The sequence below is a fragment of the Pollicipes pollicipes genome, unplaced genomic scaffold, assembly GCF_011947565.3.
Source record: "Pollicipes pollicipes isolate AB1234 unplaced genomic scaffold, Ppol_2.1 Scaffold_2555;HRSCAF=2994_pilon_pilon_pilon, whole genome shotgun sequence".
Classification (NCBI taxonomy): domain Eukaryota; kingdom Metazoa; phylum Arthropoda; class Thecostraca; order Pollicipedomorpha; family Pollicipedidae; genus Pollicipes; species Pollicipes pollicipes.
Window position 1 is genome coordinate 40,660,453 of NW_023596136.1, and position 17,452 is coordinate 40,677,904.

At 56.8% G+C, this 17,452-nt stretch overlaps 1 protein-coding gene across 1 annotated transcript in view; it reads right to left on the reverse strand.

Moving 5' to 3' along the window:
- Positions 1-54: 54 nt before the first annotated feature.
- The window catches only part of LOC119101201 (calmin-like), a gene marked incomplete at its 3' end in the record, with an annotated part of 23,227 nt that continues 5,829 nt past the window's right edge, over positions 55-17,452 (reverse strand). The window contains exons 3-8 of the mRNA XM_037224499.1: positions 12,437-12,482; positions 6,793-6,854; positions 3,600-3,695; positions 2,743-2,826; positions 658-750; positions 55-102 (exon numbers count right to left, since the gene is read on the reverse strand). Coding sequence (XP_037080394.1) covers positions 55-102; positions 658-750; positions 2,743-2,826; positions 3,600-3,695; positions 6,793-6,854; positions 12,437-12,482 — 429 coding nt within the window. The remainder of the gene's footprint in view (positions 103-657; positions 751-2,742; positions 2,827-3,599; positions 3,696-6,792; positions 6,855-12,436; positions 12,483-17,452) is intronic.

Here is a 17,452-nt window from a genome sequence, read left to right on the forward strand (position 1 = left end):
TCCGGCGGGCCCGGCGGCGGCCGAGGCGGCCATGCGCGCCTCAGCGCTGGCCAGGCTGCCGCTCCAGGCCAGCTGCTCCAGCGCACGGGTGCTCATCTCGATCTGCGTCAGGTCAGCTCAGGTCAGCTCAGGTCAGGTCAGCTCAGGTCAAGCCGGTCCGTCGATACAGGCGCGCTCGGTGTAGACGGGGGCTCAGAATCGACGACGTGGATGACGGCAGCACGAATCGGCTCGTTCTAGCGCGCTACACTGCTCCCGCTTCGGGGTGGGTAGTATGGCGCGCTGGTAGAGGACGGAGCTCAGATGGATTATGCACTCACCACACGTGGTGAGCGCATGGAGCACTTTAGCACTTTGCTCCCGATCAAATGACAACCCAAATTACGTTCCTCACTCCCCACAGCGCAACTTCAGTTTCCATGCCGACGCTCTCGCTGACGAAAGCCTTCCGCTCTCGCTGCTCAGGCCAGGTCGGACATGGCACGACAGCACAGCCGAGTATCGTTTGCATACGGTGACATCATCTCGGAGGTAAGGCAAGAGCGGTATGAAAGCGGGCACCGGTTCTACGCCCCCATGAGAGCCCTGTCAAGCGGGCCCGCCCGACTTCCAGCCTCCAAACCCGCCTATACGCCGGAGAATGCATCGCTGGCAGACCTGGAAGTGCAGGATGATGGTCCAGACGAGGCCGAGGATGACCGGCGGCCGGCCGTCCACGATGTCCGACGGGTTGATGTTGACCAGTTTTATCTGCGGCAGGCGGACATCGCTCGCTCACGGCTCTGGCACGGCCCGAGCGCGCCGCGTCCGCAGCTCGGGTGCAGCCAACCCTCACACCCGGATAATCCCCGGAAGGAAAATACCGAGCGCCGAGTGTCACGCCCACGCGGGCTCCTATCTGTCCGCCGCCCCGACCGCCAGCCAGGCTGAGGCGGGGGGGGGGGGGGGGGAGGGGGCAGAGGGCTGGCGCTGTCACGAGACACGGCCTCTGGCCACGGCACCGCCCACACGGTCAACAAAACATCCACAAACGAGCGACTAGTAAAACGCTACCGCTGTCTACCCATTCATTCCACGAGTTTGAATGAACCTGGCGGCAGACTGTCCCCGACAACCAAGTGTGCGCTCCAGCCGCCGGGCGAACGCCCACATCCACCTGCGACCGCCGGCAGGCCCTCTCATGTGTCATGGCTGCCGCTTCACACGGGAGAACGCGGCGCTCAAACTATGCCACTCGGCCGCAGCGCTGCACCACGTCCGTGTGACGTCACCGGCAGCCGGCACGCAACCGCGGCGTGCCGGCGGCGGCGGTGCGCCCCCCCCCCCCCCCCCCCCCGCCGCCGCCGCCGTCCAATCCCGTTGTCACGCGCTGTTTGCTCAGGCGGTACCTGGGCGGGCGACGATCCATCCCCGGCCGGCTCGCGTGGTCCGAGCGCCGCGCACGTCGGCGGCCGGCCAGGAGCGGCGCACGTGACGCGCTCCTCCCGACAGGACAGCAGAACAAACAGCCGCCCCGCTCTCAGAGGGTCTGCCCTCGTGACCTTGGCGCCGGAGGGGTGTCAAACGGGCCCCGGTGGTCCGCGCCTCAGCGGCCGTCACGTACCGGGTCGGTCCACCGGCGGAGCGGGGCGACCGCGGGCTGACCGTCTCACATCGGACTGTTTGTTTTGTTTGAGGAAGCTGTTTGAACGGAGCATCCGTGCCTTTTCAAAGTGTGTCAACAACAGAACGAGGGGCATACTATAATAGTGGTCATTGTGACGTACATTTGTGAGCGTATTTCGCCGGTAACTTTCGCGGCACAAACCAAGAACAGCAGCAGCGATAACTGAAGGTCGAAAAGATTGGTGATTTCAATTGCAACAACCGTCCTGAAGTACGTAAGGCTTTTGTAATGTAGTCAGCCTAGATGCGACAAGCTTTTGACGCGCTGCGCGTTACTTAATTAAGGGCTACTGTAGACATCAGTCGGCTAACACGCACCACCTACACAGTACCTGCTTTCCGGATCCCAGTATTCCCCACATGCCTGTCTCTGTGTAAAGAAACGACACCATTCCAGCGATGCACGTTTTCTCGGTAGCCCTTGATGCGAGTACAGCCAGGGCCGGATCCGGCACATGACGGCGGGAGGCAGTTCCGGATTCGCTGCCATCTACGCGAAAGCTAGGCTCAAACATGAGAAGTCACGCTTTTCCGCGGTCTTGGGGGCACGGCCTAATCGGCCCTACCGTCTAGACCTGCCCGTAGCATACCCAGGAGTCGACCTTGCACCAGCAGCAGCCACTCCTGTGCCTGCCGTGGTGGGTGACGTCACACCCGGCCGGCCTCTACGGCCGCCGCACCACGTGGGCGGCCGGGGGCGTACTTCCCGGCTTTCACACGGCAGCCGAGCGTGCAGCCGCTCCGGACCAGGGGCGCGGCGGGCCGGGCTCTCCACCAGTACGGCCAACCGGGGCTAATCCTCCGCGCCTCGTAAGGCTTCGCAGCAGCTCTGTTTTACCTTCAAGCAAAAACTACTCCAGTCCTCCGATCTCCCCCCCCCCCCCTCCCCATATCCATCCACGCTAACCTGCCTCCATCCCATTTTCACGCGGTGTTACCACGCCGCAAGAGGACCATCAATCACCGCAGCATGCGCCCACGCCAGCGGCCGGGACCGGGCCCTCCTCCCGGACAGCCGCCAGGGCCGCCAGCGGACGAGCCAGCGCCGCCAGCGCCGCCTGCGCCGCGGCCACTCACGTGTCGGCTCTGCAGGAAGCGCAGCGCCGTGTTGGCGTTGCTGAGGAAGTGCGGCGTTCGCAGCACCCGGCTCCTCTCCACCGGCTGGGGAAGCGACAGCGCATGTCACCGCCGCTGAGAGGGGGCTAACACACGCCAACGGCTCCGCTACATCCGGTAGTTGCTCAGCACTCCACACAGAAAGCGCGGCCTTCGCGACATGTAAATCGAGCCGCAGGTCTGGGCGGGTGATGTCAGCGCGTGGGTGGGGAGATGAGCTCTTCAGCGATGACCGGCGGAAAGAGCACCGAGCCCGGGTCTGCTAGTTGTCAGAGCGGGGACTAAAAAGCAGTCGGTCCCAACGACCTTCTGCGTCACTTGGGTGGTCATGCTGGCGCATTAGCACCGAGCGTCACCAGTCATACGAGCACTTTTCGCGTGTCACGGTTGGGCCTCCCGGTGCCAGAAGCAGAGAGGTCGGTCAATACGAGCCAAAGTCATCGTCAAGGACCCGCTCGGAGGATTTAGTGTTTAGTGTTAAGTTAAAACCATCACGCACAAAAGACCAACACACCAGAATCCAGCATGACGCGAATAGAACAAACCATAAACGACCACACAACACGAAGTCGCCCTTCGCCTAAACACCGGCAGCGGCGGGGCTGCGTGGTCTAACCGATCCGGCACCGTGACCAATAGGTCCAGGGTTCAATACTCGACCGGTGCGTTTTTCGCTGACCATCGACATGACAGCGGCCGCAAGCGGCGCTGAAACGACACGGCCTGTGCAGTCACCCGCACCAATGAATGTTCTCACTCTTGGCTGTCAGAGTGACGGGCACCAGCGCCGCGTCAGGGCGGGTCGGCCCAACACCCACCAGATCCTCTCCGGAGAGGACGTTCAGCAGGGCCAGCAGGCGCGTGCTGTCCTTCAGGTCGTCAATCAGGTTGGTCATCTGCATCGGCGGCTTGTGCTGTCGGCAGAGTCAGACGCAGTTAGCGCTGGCGATCGGGGCAGACGGCGCACACAACATTATGCGACGTACACCCCCAATCACGCGCCGAGGGAGGGGGCGAGGCGGGAGGTCACAGCCCGAATGAATGGTTGGTTAGATGGAGAAACACTGGCCATTTAGCCTGCTGGACACCCGCTGGGTCCATTTTCTTTCAGCTTCTTTGACGGTGCGCTGCGAGCATTGTCGTGCTCAGTTCACCCTCGGCATGTACACACAGTTGATCATATGATTGCGAGAAGCCGGCGGAGCCTGACATCACTACCCCGACCGGTTTCAGAACCGGCCTGGTGTATGAAGCCGAGTGCGTTTCTCGGTAAAAGAGTCTGGCAGACTTTCACGAAAACCTCACAGCCTATCGGTACATTACATGGCCGATACGAACGAGCTAACCCGTTTTTCGCCTGACGAGAGATTGGACGCAAATCCCTGCATTGGAAGCCACTGCAAAGCCACCGGATAAGCCGCTTTGCAAGCACGAAGGCCAGTGGCCCGCCCCCGGGTGCCGGCTCCAAGCGCGCGGAGAGCGAGCTGTTCTCTGAACGGCACCTGAGCCGGTATGTCTCCCCGGCACCGCACAAGCTGCTTCTGGCGCGGCTCGTCTGCCGCTGCCGGCAAGCCGCAGCACCAAGGCATACAATGCAGGTGTAACCTCTATACTGTAGCATTCAGCATCCGGCAGGCAGCGGGCAGCAGTAGGCGCTATAGACGGGGCCGGCCTGCCGTGCTCCACACAGGAAGGGGCGGCCTACACCACCCCACCCCCCCCCCTTCCTCCCAGCCGTCGCCTGCCGCGCGGGGACGTGGGCGTTTTGGCGCGCGGGGCGAGCGACCACAGCTGCCTCCTGTAGGTGCACGGGCCATTGGCGCAAATGGAGGTGCGGCATGGCGCCCTCGGTCTGAATCGCCGCTGTGCCGGACGGAATCGGAGGAGGCGGCACGGCTGCCCTCGGTTTGAATCGCCGCTGCGCCGGACGGATTCGGAGGAGCGGCACTGGCGCCCTCGGTTTGAATCGCCGCTGCGCCGGACGGAGATCGGGCCTGCGGTAGGCGTGACGGTCGGCGCGAGGGTGACGTCACAGCCGCCGCGGGGATGACGTCAGACGTGCCGGATGGGAGCGGTGGGAAACGGACGAAGTGGGGGCTACGTGAAATGATGTTGCACCACTTGTGGAATGTGAACTGTCTGTGTACCGCTAAGTGAACATCGATTGTACCAGATAATTGCCATGAACAGGCCAAGCCGCTGTGCACTTCAAGAAGTCACATGCCACTCTGTCATTCGAGCTACAGGGGAATCGGTCGCGTGGCCAAAGGGATCATGGAAGCCATGCTCTTCTCTCCTGGAGCTAGCGGGGTCCCCTGGGATCCAAGGCCCAGCAGTTTTCAGGCAGTTAAATATGTCCGTAAGCCACTAAAACATAAATACGGACCCTGAGGCATCATTGTAGCATAAACCGGGTATCACAATGCTCCCCGATTGAGAAAGACGTCTCCCTGGCTGAAAGGGCCCTTTTGGGCCGATTTGGCCCTCTCCTGGGTGAAATCCTAGCAAACGGCGCCACTGACGTGATCGACACGAGATGACCGTGCCGCCGCGGCCCGATCTTCATGGCTGCGCCAAACGCATGAAATCGTGTCTGTTGGTTCCTGCTGACGGTATTGGTTTGCGGGGCGGCCGCGCGGGACCGGTGCGCTGGCGGCAATGTTCGGCGGCTGTTGCGTGGCCGTCAGATGCCGCGGCAGGGAGCGGGGCGTGACGCGTCCGGCGCGGCCGCCGCCGCCGCGCGCACAAACAACAGCGCCCTAGGGCGAAGAGCCCGGACGCCCGGCCGGCACACTGAAGCCCGCCTCGGCCGCTCGCCCCGCCGCTGAGGTCACGCGGGGCACGCTGCTGGTCAGTTCCCTGGATGACAGCGACCCGATGCTCGTGCTTTTAATGATGCCGTCGGCCAGACCTCGGTTGGCCAGCTGCCAAATCCGCCACTGCCCGAGCCCGACGTGCCGCCAAGGTTACGTCAGCCTGGTAGCAGCGACGGAGCGCCGTCGACCTCGCCAAGGTCGCAGCAAATCTCATGTATAACATGAATAATCGATTATTGATGCCTCAGCGACGTTTCCCACAATTACACCAAAATGGGTGCATAGGTGACTGACTGGGCTGAGAGACGGTTTCGCTGATGATTCCGAACCGACTGAAGCACAAGTCACAGGCCACGCTTGAGGGTGCAGAGCCAACATGAGAGGTTCTCTAATTCTAGTTCTCCTGGAATGAGCATAACACTTTTATTAAAAGAAGCGGTTTTGGAAATCCAATACGGCATTTCAAATTTTCCTAGCCTTCAGCTGTAACGTTCCAGACAGAAATGCTGTCCGTGTTGGAAATGCCACTACGTCGCATTATCCTTGCATATGGCACGTGCTTTGGCTGGCACTTAGTACAAATACCACGGTGTAAAGGGAAAGACTCTGATGGAAAAATAAATCAATGAGGGAAGCGTGCGGCAGCACTCTAAACATCGGGCTCAGAAAACGATTTTTTTCACGGCCATTCTTCGAAAACGTGTAGCTTTCGCGGTGCGACGGAAAAGAGCGCCGTCTTATTCGCAGATAACTGAACAGTTTTCCTCACTGGCCAATTACGATCGCAACGAGACATATCCCACGCGAAGTGGGCATGCCCCCCCCCCCCCCCTTGGGTTTCCTGAGAAGTATTGATGGAGGAAATGGCTTGTTAGGGAGGGTAAATGAGAACCGCAGCAATGTTTGACCCAGGGGGCCCTTGAGAGCCATCGACGTCATGCAACATTGCGGCCGGATCAGATACCATCTCTAAACTCCACTTCTTGGCTGCAATGACTGTCTTGCAGCACGGCTCCATCACAAATTATTGTTATCAGATTGCACGAACAGGAGAGACACATTGACCCAGATCTCTCGGTGCGGCGAGCTAGCAGAGGGCCGCCACTAGCCCCCTCGCTCCCTCGACTGTCGCCGCGTGTAGTCACATGCGGGCTTCGTTTACGCTTGCAACACTTGCCAACCGCGAATGACTTACGTTTCTTAGGTGAGAATTGATCCAGTTCAGGAATGTTTTCCTTTGCATTCGCTCCTGTTCATCTGAAAAAGACCACATATGTTGGTTATTCATACACACTCACATAAACCCTATCCACGTGCAGCCAATACAAGGGACCCATTACGTTACTTTATTTAGCCCCTTTATCGACGCAACACATTCACAACAAGGTGCAAATCTTCTCATCTCGTTACTGTGTACGTTTGGTCCCAAGAGAACCTTGTTCACCGAAGTTTATGCCTGTATTTGCTGGTCAAGGCAAAACACACATGGCCGGTAATTATTATCACGCTTCGGTGACAAATAATGGAGCAGCAAATATATGATGTGGACCTCTGCCCAGGGCGCGGTCGCAGGTTCTATGCATTGAATATCCAGACCTCGGGCAGGGCACGCCTGGTCCATTATGCAAATGCACGAATGGAATGTGGGTCCAGATGCACAGCAATCGCCGAGCTTAAGAACAACCCAGCAGCCAAGCAAACCTTCCCGACTACATTTTCCTCTGCAGCAACGGCAGTTTTCAGAGTGATTAGCAAACACTGATCTTGGTTGCCACGGGACAGAGGCCAGAGGGCAGTGACCTGGACAAGCCGGCTGTTGTTTCATTCCAACCAACGCCAGGCACTTGACATGAATGTGGCTGAACCAAGTGGACTACAACACAACAACGAGCAAGCAACACCCCCATATGTGCTAAAAAGCACAAACCATTTTCCTGCCGGCCAAAGTTCAGGAAATATGCGGCGGTGCCACCTTCGTGCATGGGCACACCAAGCATTACTTCAAAATATTCAATTTGGCGAGTGCCGGCAAACAACACGCGAGCGTTCGAGCGTGGCTTGTTGCCCGGTCCGCTTAACAAAGCACCTGAACTAAGCATGCGTTGGAGGCAGAGGCACCTGACAATGGAAATCTGAAATATCGGTTTAAACCGTTAGTCGAATTTCGAAAAGCTTTCCGATCTTTCAGAAGGTCACCCTCGCGCAAATCAACTTTGAATTTCAGCTGAGACCAGATTGCTTGACTACGTAACTTTGGCCTTTCGAAGTGATACCACATAGATCTCCTTTTAAAGGTGCAACTGGTTCATGAGCGGCTCTCCAACACACAGGCCCGACATATTTTTCCAACACAGCGCTGGGTCGCCTGTAATGGTAGTAGTGTCTTTTACGTGACCTTGGTAGTATCACGAAGTGGTCTGCAACAGGAATGCGACACAAGTGAGGGCGTCATCAGCCAGAAGAAAAGCCAGAACGCCAGCCAGGAGCATCGTCAAAAGATCGCCGGCGCTGGGAAGCCGTGAACGAGCCGCCGCCGCCGGCTGCCGACAGCACCCGTCACAGAAAGGTCACGCTGGGAGGGGAGCGGCCGGTGACCGACGACAGGCGGCCGCGCGCTGCGTGTCGCGTGCCATTCCGGTCGTCCGAGCCGACCACCTGCCGCCCGAACCGCCTCCCAGAGCGGCGCTGTCGATGTCCGAACACGACCCCTGCCATCCGTGCCGAGAATCCGCGCCGCTCGGCCGCACTGAACTGGGTTCGTGCGGTTGCATCAGGCCCAGCCGAACCGCGTATTAGCGCAGTCGGGACCAGCGACGCGGCCTGGATACCTCGCATAAGTGCCCGTGTGGGTCGGCGGGCGGGGCGCGAACTGATTTCCGTCCTTCCTCGCCCGATCGAAAGGCAGGGAAAGAGTGGCAGCCAGACCTGTTTTGAGCTCGGCTCCTGCCCAAGTACCCGCTGACACGTGGCGTCGCCGTGGCAGTGGAAGTCAGTGGAGTCACGAGCGCGCTGCGGGATCGCGGTGCACCACCAGTGGAGAAACAAGCAAATGCCTCACTATCTGTTGCCAGTAGCACATCTTCTATCCAGTCTTTGACTAAAGCTACCTCGGTTTCGAAGAGGCTGTGAAATAAGCTTTCAGGTGATGTTTTAGCGAAGGAAGGAGTCGGGGTTCACCCCCAAGTTCTTTACTGTTCCTTGTGATATCAATGCCAGAATTTCAGCGTCATGGTGACACTACGGACCGTACATTATGGTACGTCATGGATCGTCATTAGTGTACGTCACACGTCATTATTGTACGTACGTCATGGATCGTGCTGTTTACCCACGACTGTCAAAGCGCTGTTAGAATAACCTTGCTCGTAACCAGAATGCAAAGAAATAATGGGCAAGATGGGAAGATGACTTCATCCTACAGAACCTTTGCTCTTAGCAAATGTAAATTGGTGGGAAGGGCCGTTCCAATTTGGTGCGAAATCATAACAACTCGCAGACAGTGCCGATGGCTTCATCGTGGCACACATCTGGCGCGATAAAACTGCTGGCCAGTGGTCGCCAGCTGCGAGGGTTTCGTCAGCTTCTTAAACCAAACAATAATTCAGGCACTCCTCAGAGCAGCACACAGGGTTAGACACACGTAGACACACGTACACACGTACGTAGGCAAACTCCGGGTGAAGGCTGTGGCGCACAAACAATGCCATCACATCAAATCCGTCGAGAGCCAGGGCGCCTCCCGACATGAGCTAGCGAACTCAGTAGCACCCCCTCCGTCCGTGTAGATGGGTCCCAGGCCATGTAGGCGAGACCGCACCAGTATCGGTCTGGCCTGACAAGCATGCATCATGACATGCATCACATGGCCCCCGGTTTACGTTGCACGCGGGCCGTGGGCGGGGACCAGCCACACACACGAGCCCGGGGCCAGGCGCACGGACGGGCGGCGCGGCACCAGGCGCCGGCCCATCTCTTCAACGCCCGGCAAGGCTGACCCACATGAACCGGCCATCGCCTGGCAACCCGGAAGGAGAGGGGAGGGGCTCGCACAGCTCCAGCATCGGAGGACATCTCGTATCAGGTCACATCTGTAGACACGATGCAGGCGAGCGCCAGCGCGGTGACGGTCGGCAGCCCGGTCCGACATGAAGCGGGCTGGTTCGATCAGCGCTCAACACGGTCACTGTCCGACCCGGCGCACCGGGCGTGCCGAGTACCGCACAGCCGTGCCGACTCACGGCCCCGGACCGCCGACGTGCGAGCCCAGCTGCGGCCCTTAGACACTCCGGGAGAGAGGAAACGGAAACAAACTCCGCTTGCCGTTAGGCAATGCTCGTCTGGACCGCGCATTGTCTAACGTCGGTTGAAAAAAAAAATGTATCGCATGCTTTTCATGCTCAGGCCGGACAATGTGAACAAAATCTAGGGGTACGCAACATTTATTCATTTCATAGCACTTCCAGATAGCCGACCACATCAGGGGGTCGGGGAGGGGGGGGGGGTCGTTATACCCATTTCATCACCATTCAACTAAGTTTGGAAGGGAGCGTCGCCAAGCTAACCCCACTGTGTGCGCAACTGCGCTTGCATAAGATTGCTCCGCCAATACTCCTGCCCTGCAGGGCTGACGAAGGCACCAATTCCGGGAGACGAGATGTTCAATCCTCGCTTATTTACGGATTAATATGACTACTTACATCATTAGCGTTTCACATCCGCACGCTGGGGGTCGAGTTCACGTGAATGAAGTAGGCATCAGCTTAGCAAGGATCGACCACACGGGCCGATGCTAATCACCTAACGTTTACCGGAAAATAACCTTCGACGGAACCACGCGATCGAAGCCGCTGCTGAGGTCACACGCGCTCACTGGCTCGGGGCACCAAACCAATGCATAAAATGTGACCCTCGCAGCCCGGAAGTACACCAGGGGCGCCTGCTGCAAGCGGCGGCCGGGCCCCGGCTCGTGGAACCGGCCTCCTGAAAACGCTGACGTAGCGCCGCTGCCTCTGGGAACCCTCACGTCACCCCAGCAGCGGCCCAAAGCCGCGGCGCCGCCGAATCGTTGCCGCAACGGCCGACGGCACGGCCCGCGCGGCGTTCTCGGTCGGCGCCCCTCGGGCCGCCCGCCGGCCGGAGCAGCGCGGGGTCCCGCTGGTCCGGGGAGGGGGCGTTCGCCCGCGGCGGTTCGGGACCGGTGCGCCGGCGGCCGTCACCCTTGAGCCCAGCGCCGCGCACATGCTGACCTTGTGCAGGCGGGCCCTCATCGCCGCCGCGCCTCTGCCATAAATGCCGCTGCGTAAAGCTGGCCCAGTGTGGCTGCTGCGGTTCGGGCGCGGTTAGAGAAGCGGCCGCGGCCGGCCAGCGCACGGTAATAATGCGGCGTGGAAGCTATCACGAGCGGCCGGGCGCGGGACATGGGCCAGCCGACACCGATCGAGCACCCATATGATAGGTGTCGGCCAGCCAGAGGCGCTACTGGCACCGCAGGTGTGCTGTGTGACGTTGTGTATGAAGTATGTAGCGCCGTAGTCGTGATGCTTACATGCGATGTATGCCTGAAATGTCATGATAGCAGAAGCGTGCGATTTCGTACCTAACCGAGCGGGTGGTAAAATTAATGTAAATTATTGCTGCAATTACCAGACTCCCTAGATGTACACGGAGCTGCCTGCTGTTATCACACTCCGTCTCGCAGGGTTTAGCATTTCTGTATTCTGGTCACACTGTCGTCTGTCAGAAATCAGCCACGAGTGAATACAGCGAAGCACGTCGTTAAATACCAACAACGCGTGGGACCTACACAACGCTGAGATAGGCAAATATGTCTGTGTACATTCCACACCCAATCTTCGAAGCATTTACGTCAAACGCGGCCGTCGTAGATCTCCATACTCACATACGCCGCTATCGCGCGTGACACGTACGAGATGGGCACGTTCGTTTCGGGCCCACCCCGGACGAGATATGCTCGGGGGGCGATAGCGTCTTGCCGGCCGGTGGCGCCGACAGCCGGGTCGCTGTTCTGAGCAGGCGAACTGCAACCGCCGCCCGTCGGTGCGCCCCCATGGAGCCATCAAGTACCATATAGACTCGAATGTCTTCGCGGAAGCCCGAAGGAGACAGAAAAGGCGGAATATTGAAACATAGCCATGACTTCAAAACAAAATGTATGATCGGGAGTACAGTGCAAACACCCAAGATCATTCCATGAAGACGTCATTTCCATTCAAAATATTGAATTTTCCAGATACCCTCGCTGGGAAGCCAGCGGCCATCGGCCAGCGGCCAGCGGCCAGCGGGCCGGCCGGCACGGCCGCTTACGGCGACGGTGCGGCGGCCGTACGGCGACGGTGCGGCGGGGCCGGCGCCGGGCCGCCGCCCACGTGACAACCGCCGCCAGCCCGGCGCGGGTGAACTTGCAGCGCGGCGCGCGCGGCGCGCGCGGCGCTGCGGGACGCCCCGGCCGCGGCTGACACGGCCGGCTAGCAGGCCGCCGCAGCCCCGCGTACTCAGTGTACAGCGCACGCGCCTCGAGCTTCCAGGGTCTAGTACGGCAGCACGGCCCCGTCAGACCTAAAGCCTGCCGCTCCCGCATCTTCTGAGGCGCGCCTGTGTAACTACCGAGGGAGGAGCCGTAACCAGCTGCCGGTCTCCCACTGTAGCCATCTCTGCTTTTTAAAATGTTCGACTCACGTCGCGTGTTTGGATTAAATGGGTGCCATCTTCAATGCCAAAACCGTGCACATCTGAGTAGAGGGGTTGAGGTGGGGGGGGGGGGGGCGAAATGGATTGCACGCACGGCCCAGCGCAACCGACAGTCCGCCGCCATCACTCACCTCTGAGCTGATGAATGTGCGCGTCGAACTGCGACGACTGCTTATGCTGCGGATCGCCGGCGGAGGAAGCCGGGCGCGCCGGGCGCCCACACCTCGGCCCGGTGCGCCCAGCTCGGCACGCCGTCGACGAAGTGACCGAGAACGGTCGGGCTGGGCGTGGAGGCGGTCGAAAGCCGGGTCGCACCGGCGGCCGCGTCGGCCCCGTCGGCGTCCGGGCTGCGCTCGGAGCGCAGCGGCGTGCCGTCCGGCCGGCGCGCCAGCGACGGCGACGCCGGCTCCGAGAAGCCCACTCGCACTTGGTGCCGCTCCAGAGACGGCGACTCGGCCGGTGACGGCGCCGGCGAGCTGGCCTGGGGCGGGCCGCCCGGCGATGGCGGCGGCGGCGCGCTCATGGCTGCCGGCGGGCTGCCGGCGGCGGCGGCGGCGGCGCGGCGGCCGGGACAGGAGGCGAGCTGAAGGTGCGGTGCGCGCGGCCCACCCGGACACTGCTCCACACCTGCGCGGCTGCCAGCGGTCTGCGGGCAGGGAGCGCGGCGTGACTGGAGGCCGCGCCTGCACGGGCGGCCGCCCGGCCGGGAGTCAGCTGACGGCGCGCTCAGCTGACCGCGCTGTGCGACCGGACCGGCCGTCCCGCGCGGGCCTGCTCTGGACGGCGACGGCTGGACGGCTCCGGGGGAACAGTTGTTTGGTAGACTTTGGCGGCGAATGTCTTCTGCCAGCAATTGACCAAGAGGTGTAAATGCGAACAGCCAACATTCAAAATCCCTCAGGACTCCATCGACACCACCTAAGGTACTTCCTATCCTAAGGTAAATCCATTGGCCACCACCTGTAGTATGATCAATTCAAAGCAGGGCATACGCAGGATATCACAATGGGAGTGGCGCACAACATAGAAACGAACTGAGAATCGATGATGCACCACTAGCAACCCGCAAATTTTTCTGTACCTCCCGTGTCAAACGTATGCTCTGAATCTTTATTTCATGTGGGCTGGAATTTTTAAACCGTCAAGGTTTGTCACATACATAATAACAAGTGCCCCAAATCTAGTACAGGGTAGGGGTTGGGGGCTGGTATCTCGGCGCTTGTACTCCCGATTCACAGAATTGAAACGAGCCCCCAATATATCAGGGCGACACTGAGTGTGCAGAGTGAATGTCTTTGACTGGCCTCCCCAAGTTTGAGAAGGATGCGAGTCCTTCAGGTCCACGGACTAATAAGAATCGACGGAGACGCAGCAAAGACGGGAGGTGCGCCCATTAAGCATGGATCTTGTGTTTCTGTTTCCGCATATATGGCTAAAGAAAACAAATTAAGACCAGCGTGGGTGGCGTACTCAGCCACCGATTCCGGGCCCTTCCCTTAAATCAATCCGAGCTGTGCCGCTTGCAAAAGTCGCGCAAAATCGAGACCCCTTCTCATTCGCCATACCACATATGCAGCATCACCATCAGTTCTTCTGCCGCGTCTTGTTCCATCATCGGTATTGTCGAAGGTTATTTAGAACGCGAGTAGAAGGCAGAATGATGAAAAGTTCATAGTTTTATGCGCAATATGTGGGCTGGAAAATCAGTAGGTGACTCGCCAGGGGACTTCCCGCGTTTTGTTTACACCCATCGCAAGGCCATGCAAATGTAACATCCAAGATGTAACGCGTGAAAAAATGGTGGCAGCAATTTGTAGCCAACATTAACCTGACGTCACAAAGACAGGAGCGAAGCAATGATGATTGCGAGTATATATATATTATATATATATATATATATATATATATATATATATATAGCATATCACATCACATATAACGTGGCCGTTCAATGCTTTTGGGAATTTTGTAACGTTTCTTTGCATGTCTAGACTGAACACATTGGAAAAATACTCGCGCCGCTTTCTGCTACAATCACGCCACAAATAATTCGATACGCGCGCTTTGCGGTCATGGGGAGCCTGTTCCGACGAATGGGTAGGCTATTTTGCAGATGATGAGACTTGATGGGGGACTACTTCTGGAAGAGTATTCAAGGTCATCTTGATATATGACGTCATAATGACGTCTTTTAAGTTCTGTCATTCCACAAGCCAAGATCAAGCCAAGAAAAACAAAATGGTTAAGTCGTTCATATTTGGCGTGCGTGAGCGCGATTTTTATATGCATGGACAGTCAGTTGGCTGTCAATCAATGTTGTGCAAGTTGCGATGACACCATAACTCGACGTATCGCGGAGCTCGTTTGCTAAATAGGAAAAAACTGTTGTCTAAATCAGTATTTTCCACTTAAAAGCGTACCAATAGTTACAAGCGAGCCAATTTCATGATATCTAGCGCCTGATTCAATGCCTTCAAACGTGAAACATTCCCCCTAAGAGACACCTTTTCGAACCTTTCGCGCCGCACCAAGGTGGCGTTCTGAATCAAAGCAGGCTAGCACAGGGAGTGCATTTCCGTACATTTGTTTTTGAAAACTCCTCATGACGCACCCAGAAATCAAAAAAGGTAAATGGGAAGGGGAAAATGCTTGCCTGATGTTTTTTCACAAGCCTGTATGTTGCTTGATGTTGACGGAAATGCAAACACGTGTGCAATGACAATAAACCTATCTGAACATGGAAAGCGTATGCTGAACTTTACTCTCTGGTATGGGTACCGATTGCTCAAAATGATTGGGCAGGCAAAGTGGTGTAAGTCGCCAGAAAGGGACGAGCACGAAAAACTTCGCCTATTCCATCTACTTTTTATTTTGACTATATTACACACACACACACACACACACACACAACACACACCACACACCACACACACACACCACACACACACACACACACCCACACACACACACACACACACACACACACACACACACACACACCACCACCACGCACCACGCACGCACACCACACACGCACGCACGCACGCACGCACGCATATATTATATATATATATATATATATATATATATAATATATATATATATACATAACTTTCACCTGCTACATATTTTCAAACCTCATGTACGCAGCCACATAATTACGTATGGAAGCTTGGCAGACTGCACCAACTTCTTATGAATGCGTCTGTTTTTTTATGCTGAATCAGTGCAATTGCACTTTTCTTTAACATACTGGTCAGGAAATCTGCGCGTAATTTACCAGCATGTGGTCATGTAATTTGTGATGCATTCATTACTGCATTTACAGAATAAAGCGTCCCTCGAAAAATGCACCTACCACAACCCGTTCACACGCAGGTTCTCGACGAACAAAATGTGACCGATAAAACATGTGCGTTTCAGTTAATGTAAATGAATCGGTTCAGCACATGGCGTTCAACCCTTCTAAATGCGCATAGATAGATGCCCTCCTGTTGAGAATGCTTTTTCCCGCTCGTTAAAAAACACGCATTGCCAGCCTGCTGTTCTCCCTGGGGGTAACTGTTCAAATCTGCTGTGCCTCTGAAAGAAAAGCGACCCCCACTTGCTCACATTCGAATGTGTGGCAAGTGAAGCCCCCGTCGTGGCAATGGCATATGCACCAAAGGTTGATTGCAACAACGTTGCCAGTTGAGCTCAATCTTCAATGGCCATACGATTTTGTACGCCTGCTCGACGCTTATCGAACTCGCCCACGCAGGGGCGCAACCAGTCAGAGTAAGATGGGGGCTGGCAAAGAGCTCCTCCTTATGAAAGCCCCCCCCCCCCCCGTTCCCGCCCCCCTAAAAAACTATTGACCCACTTGGTTTTAAGGGGCACGATTTCCTTCGCTGTATTTTGATATCCGTCTAACTGAAACGGAAGCCAGAAGCCACCAAAATATACAAGTCTCGTTAGATTTTGACGCAACTAAATTGAAGGATCCGGCCGTTAAATGATTGCATGTTATAAACTGTCGGCGCTGTTTATTGTGCATGGTTCATTGGACATTTTCTAGGACGAAAACACTCAGGGACTGCGCCGAAATTTCTCTCGTTGCACAGAGTTTTGTGGAAGTAGTTGGCAGTGAGCGTAGATTATGGCTTAAAATAGGGGTCATAAATTTGTATTCACATGGCTAATCCATGCTCGTCTGAAGATGTTCCACCGTTGTCCAGAATCGGGCATTGGAAAAATTACATAACAGTTTTAACCATGCGCTCGCAAGTCTCGGCACAAAAACCCAGCGCTCGGCTATGCAGCCTCTCTAGGCCGCGCAGCTTTGTCCGCGGTTCACATGAGACAGCGGCCAGCGGGAGGACGAAAATAATAACGATTTTAAAAGAGTACGTTTGAACTTTTTAGGATATCAATTCGTGCATTTCAAAGGTAGTGCGAAAGTATGTTTCACTTTTGCATTTTAATATGCAAGAGGAACGGATTAGCATTTACTGCACCGTGAACGGGCGCTGGACCTTGTTGGTGGAACCAGACGTTAATATAGTCTCTACCTGTTTTGTTTCTGTCGTTTTTAGAGGGTGTATCATACAAAATAAAATGGTTAAAATATATGCCTGGCCCAATTTGTCAATGGTTCCGACTAATTTTGAAAAAAGCTTCCGGAAGCATTCTTTCACGACGGCCATGCTCGCGTGCCAGGTGCCCGCCAACCGGTGTTACATGCAGCGGCCAACGCGGATTGCTTTGGTGGAAACTACAGCCCAGCCATCGGTGGCCTGGTTTCCAGGATTGCGAGCGCGCAGGCTTGAAACTTTTCATGAAGTTTGTTTCACAAGTTGGCTCTGAACAAGGATGGACGCACTCGTTTGTGTTGGCCTTTTTCATTTTGACCTCATTTTGATCCGCCCTGTTGAGCACTAAGGAAAGCCTTTACATTTCCGGGCAAGGGGCACAGTGGGTAGAGCACTAAAGGGCATATTTTTTCCGGTGAGTTACCAAGTGGCCATCCCGTAAGAGCACAGGCGCAATGCTGGCGATGGAGGGGCGGTGTTCCCTGGTCGATACGAAAGCGCTTAGAATGACCACTCACGCATTAACCGCGTGCTTAACGGCGGAGGCTCTCTGACCCGGGCATTTAGCCCCGGATC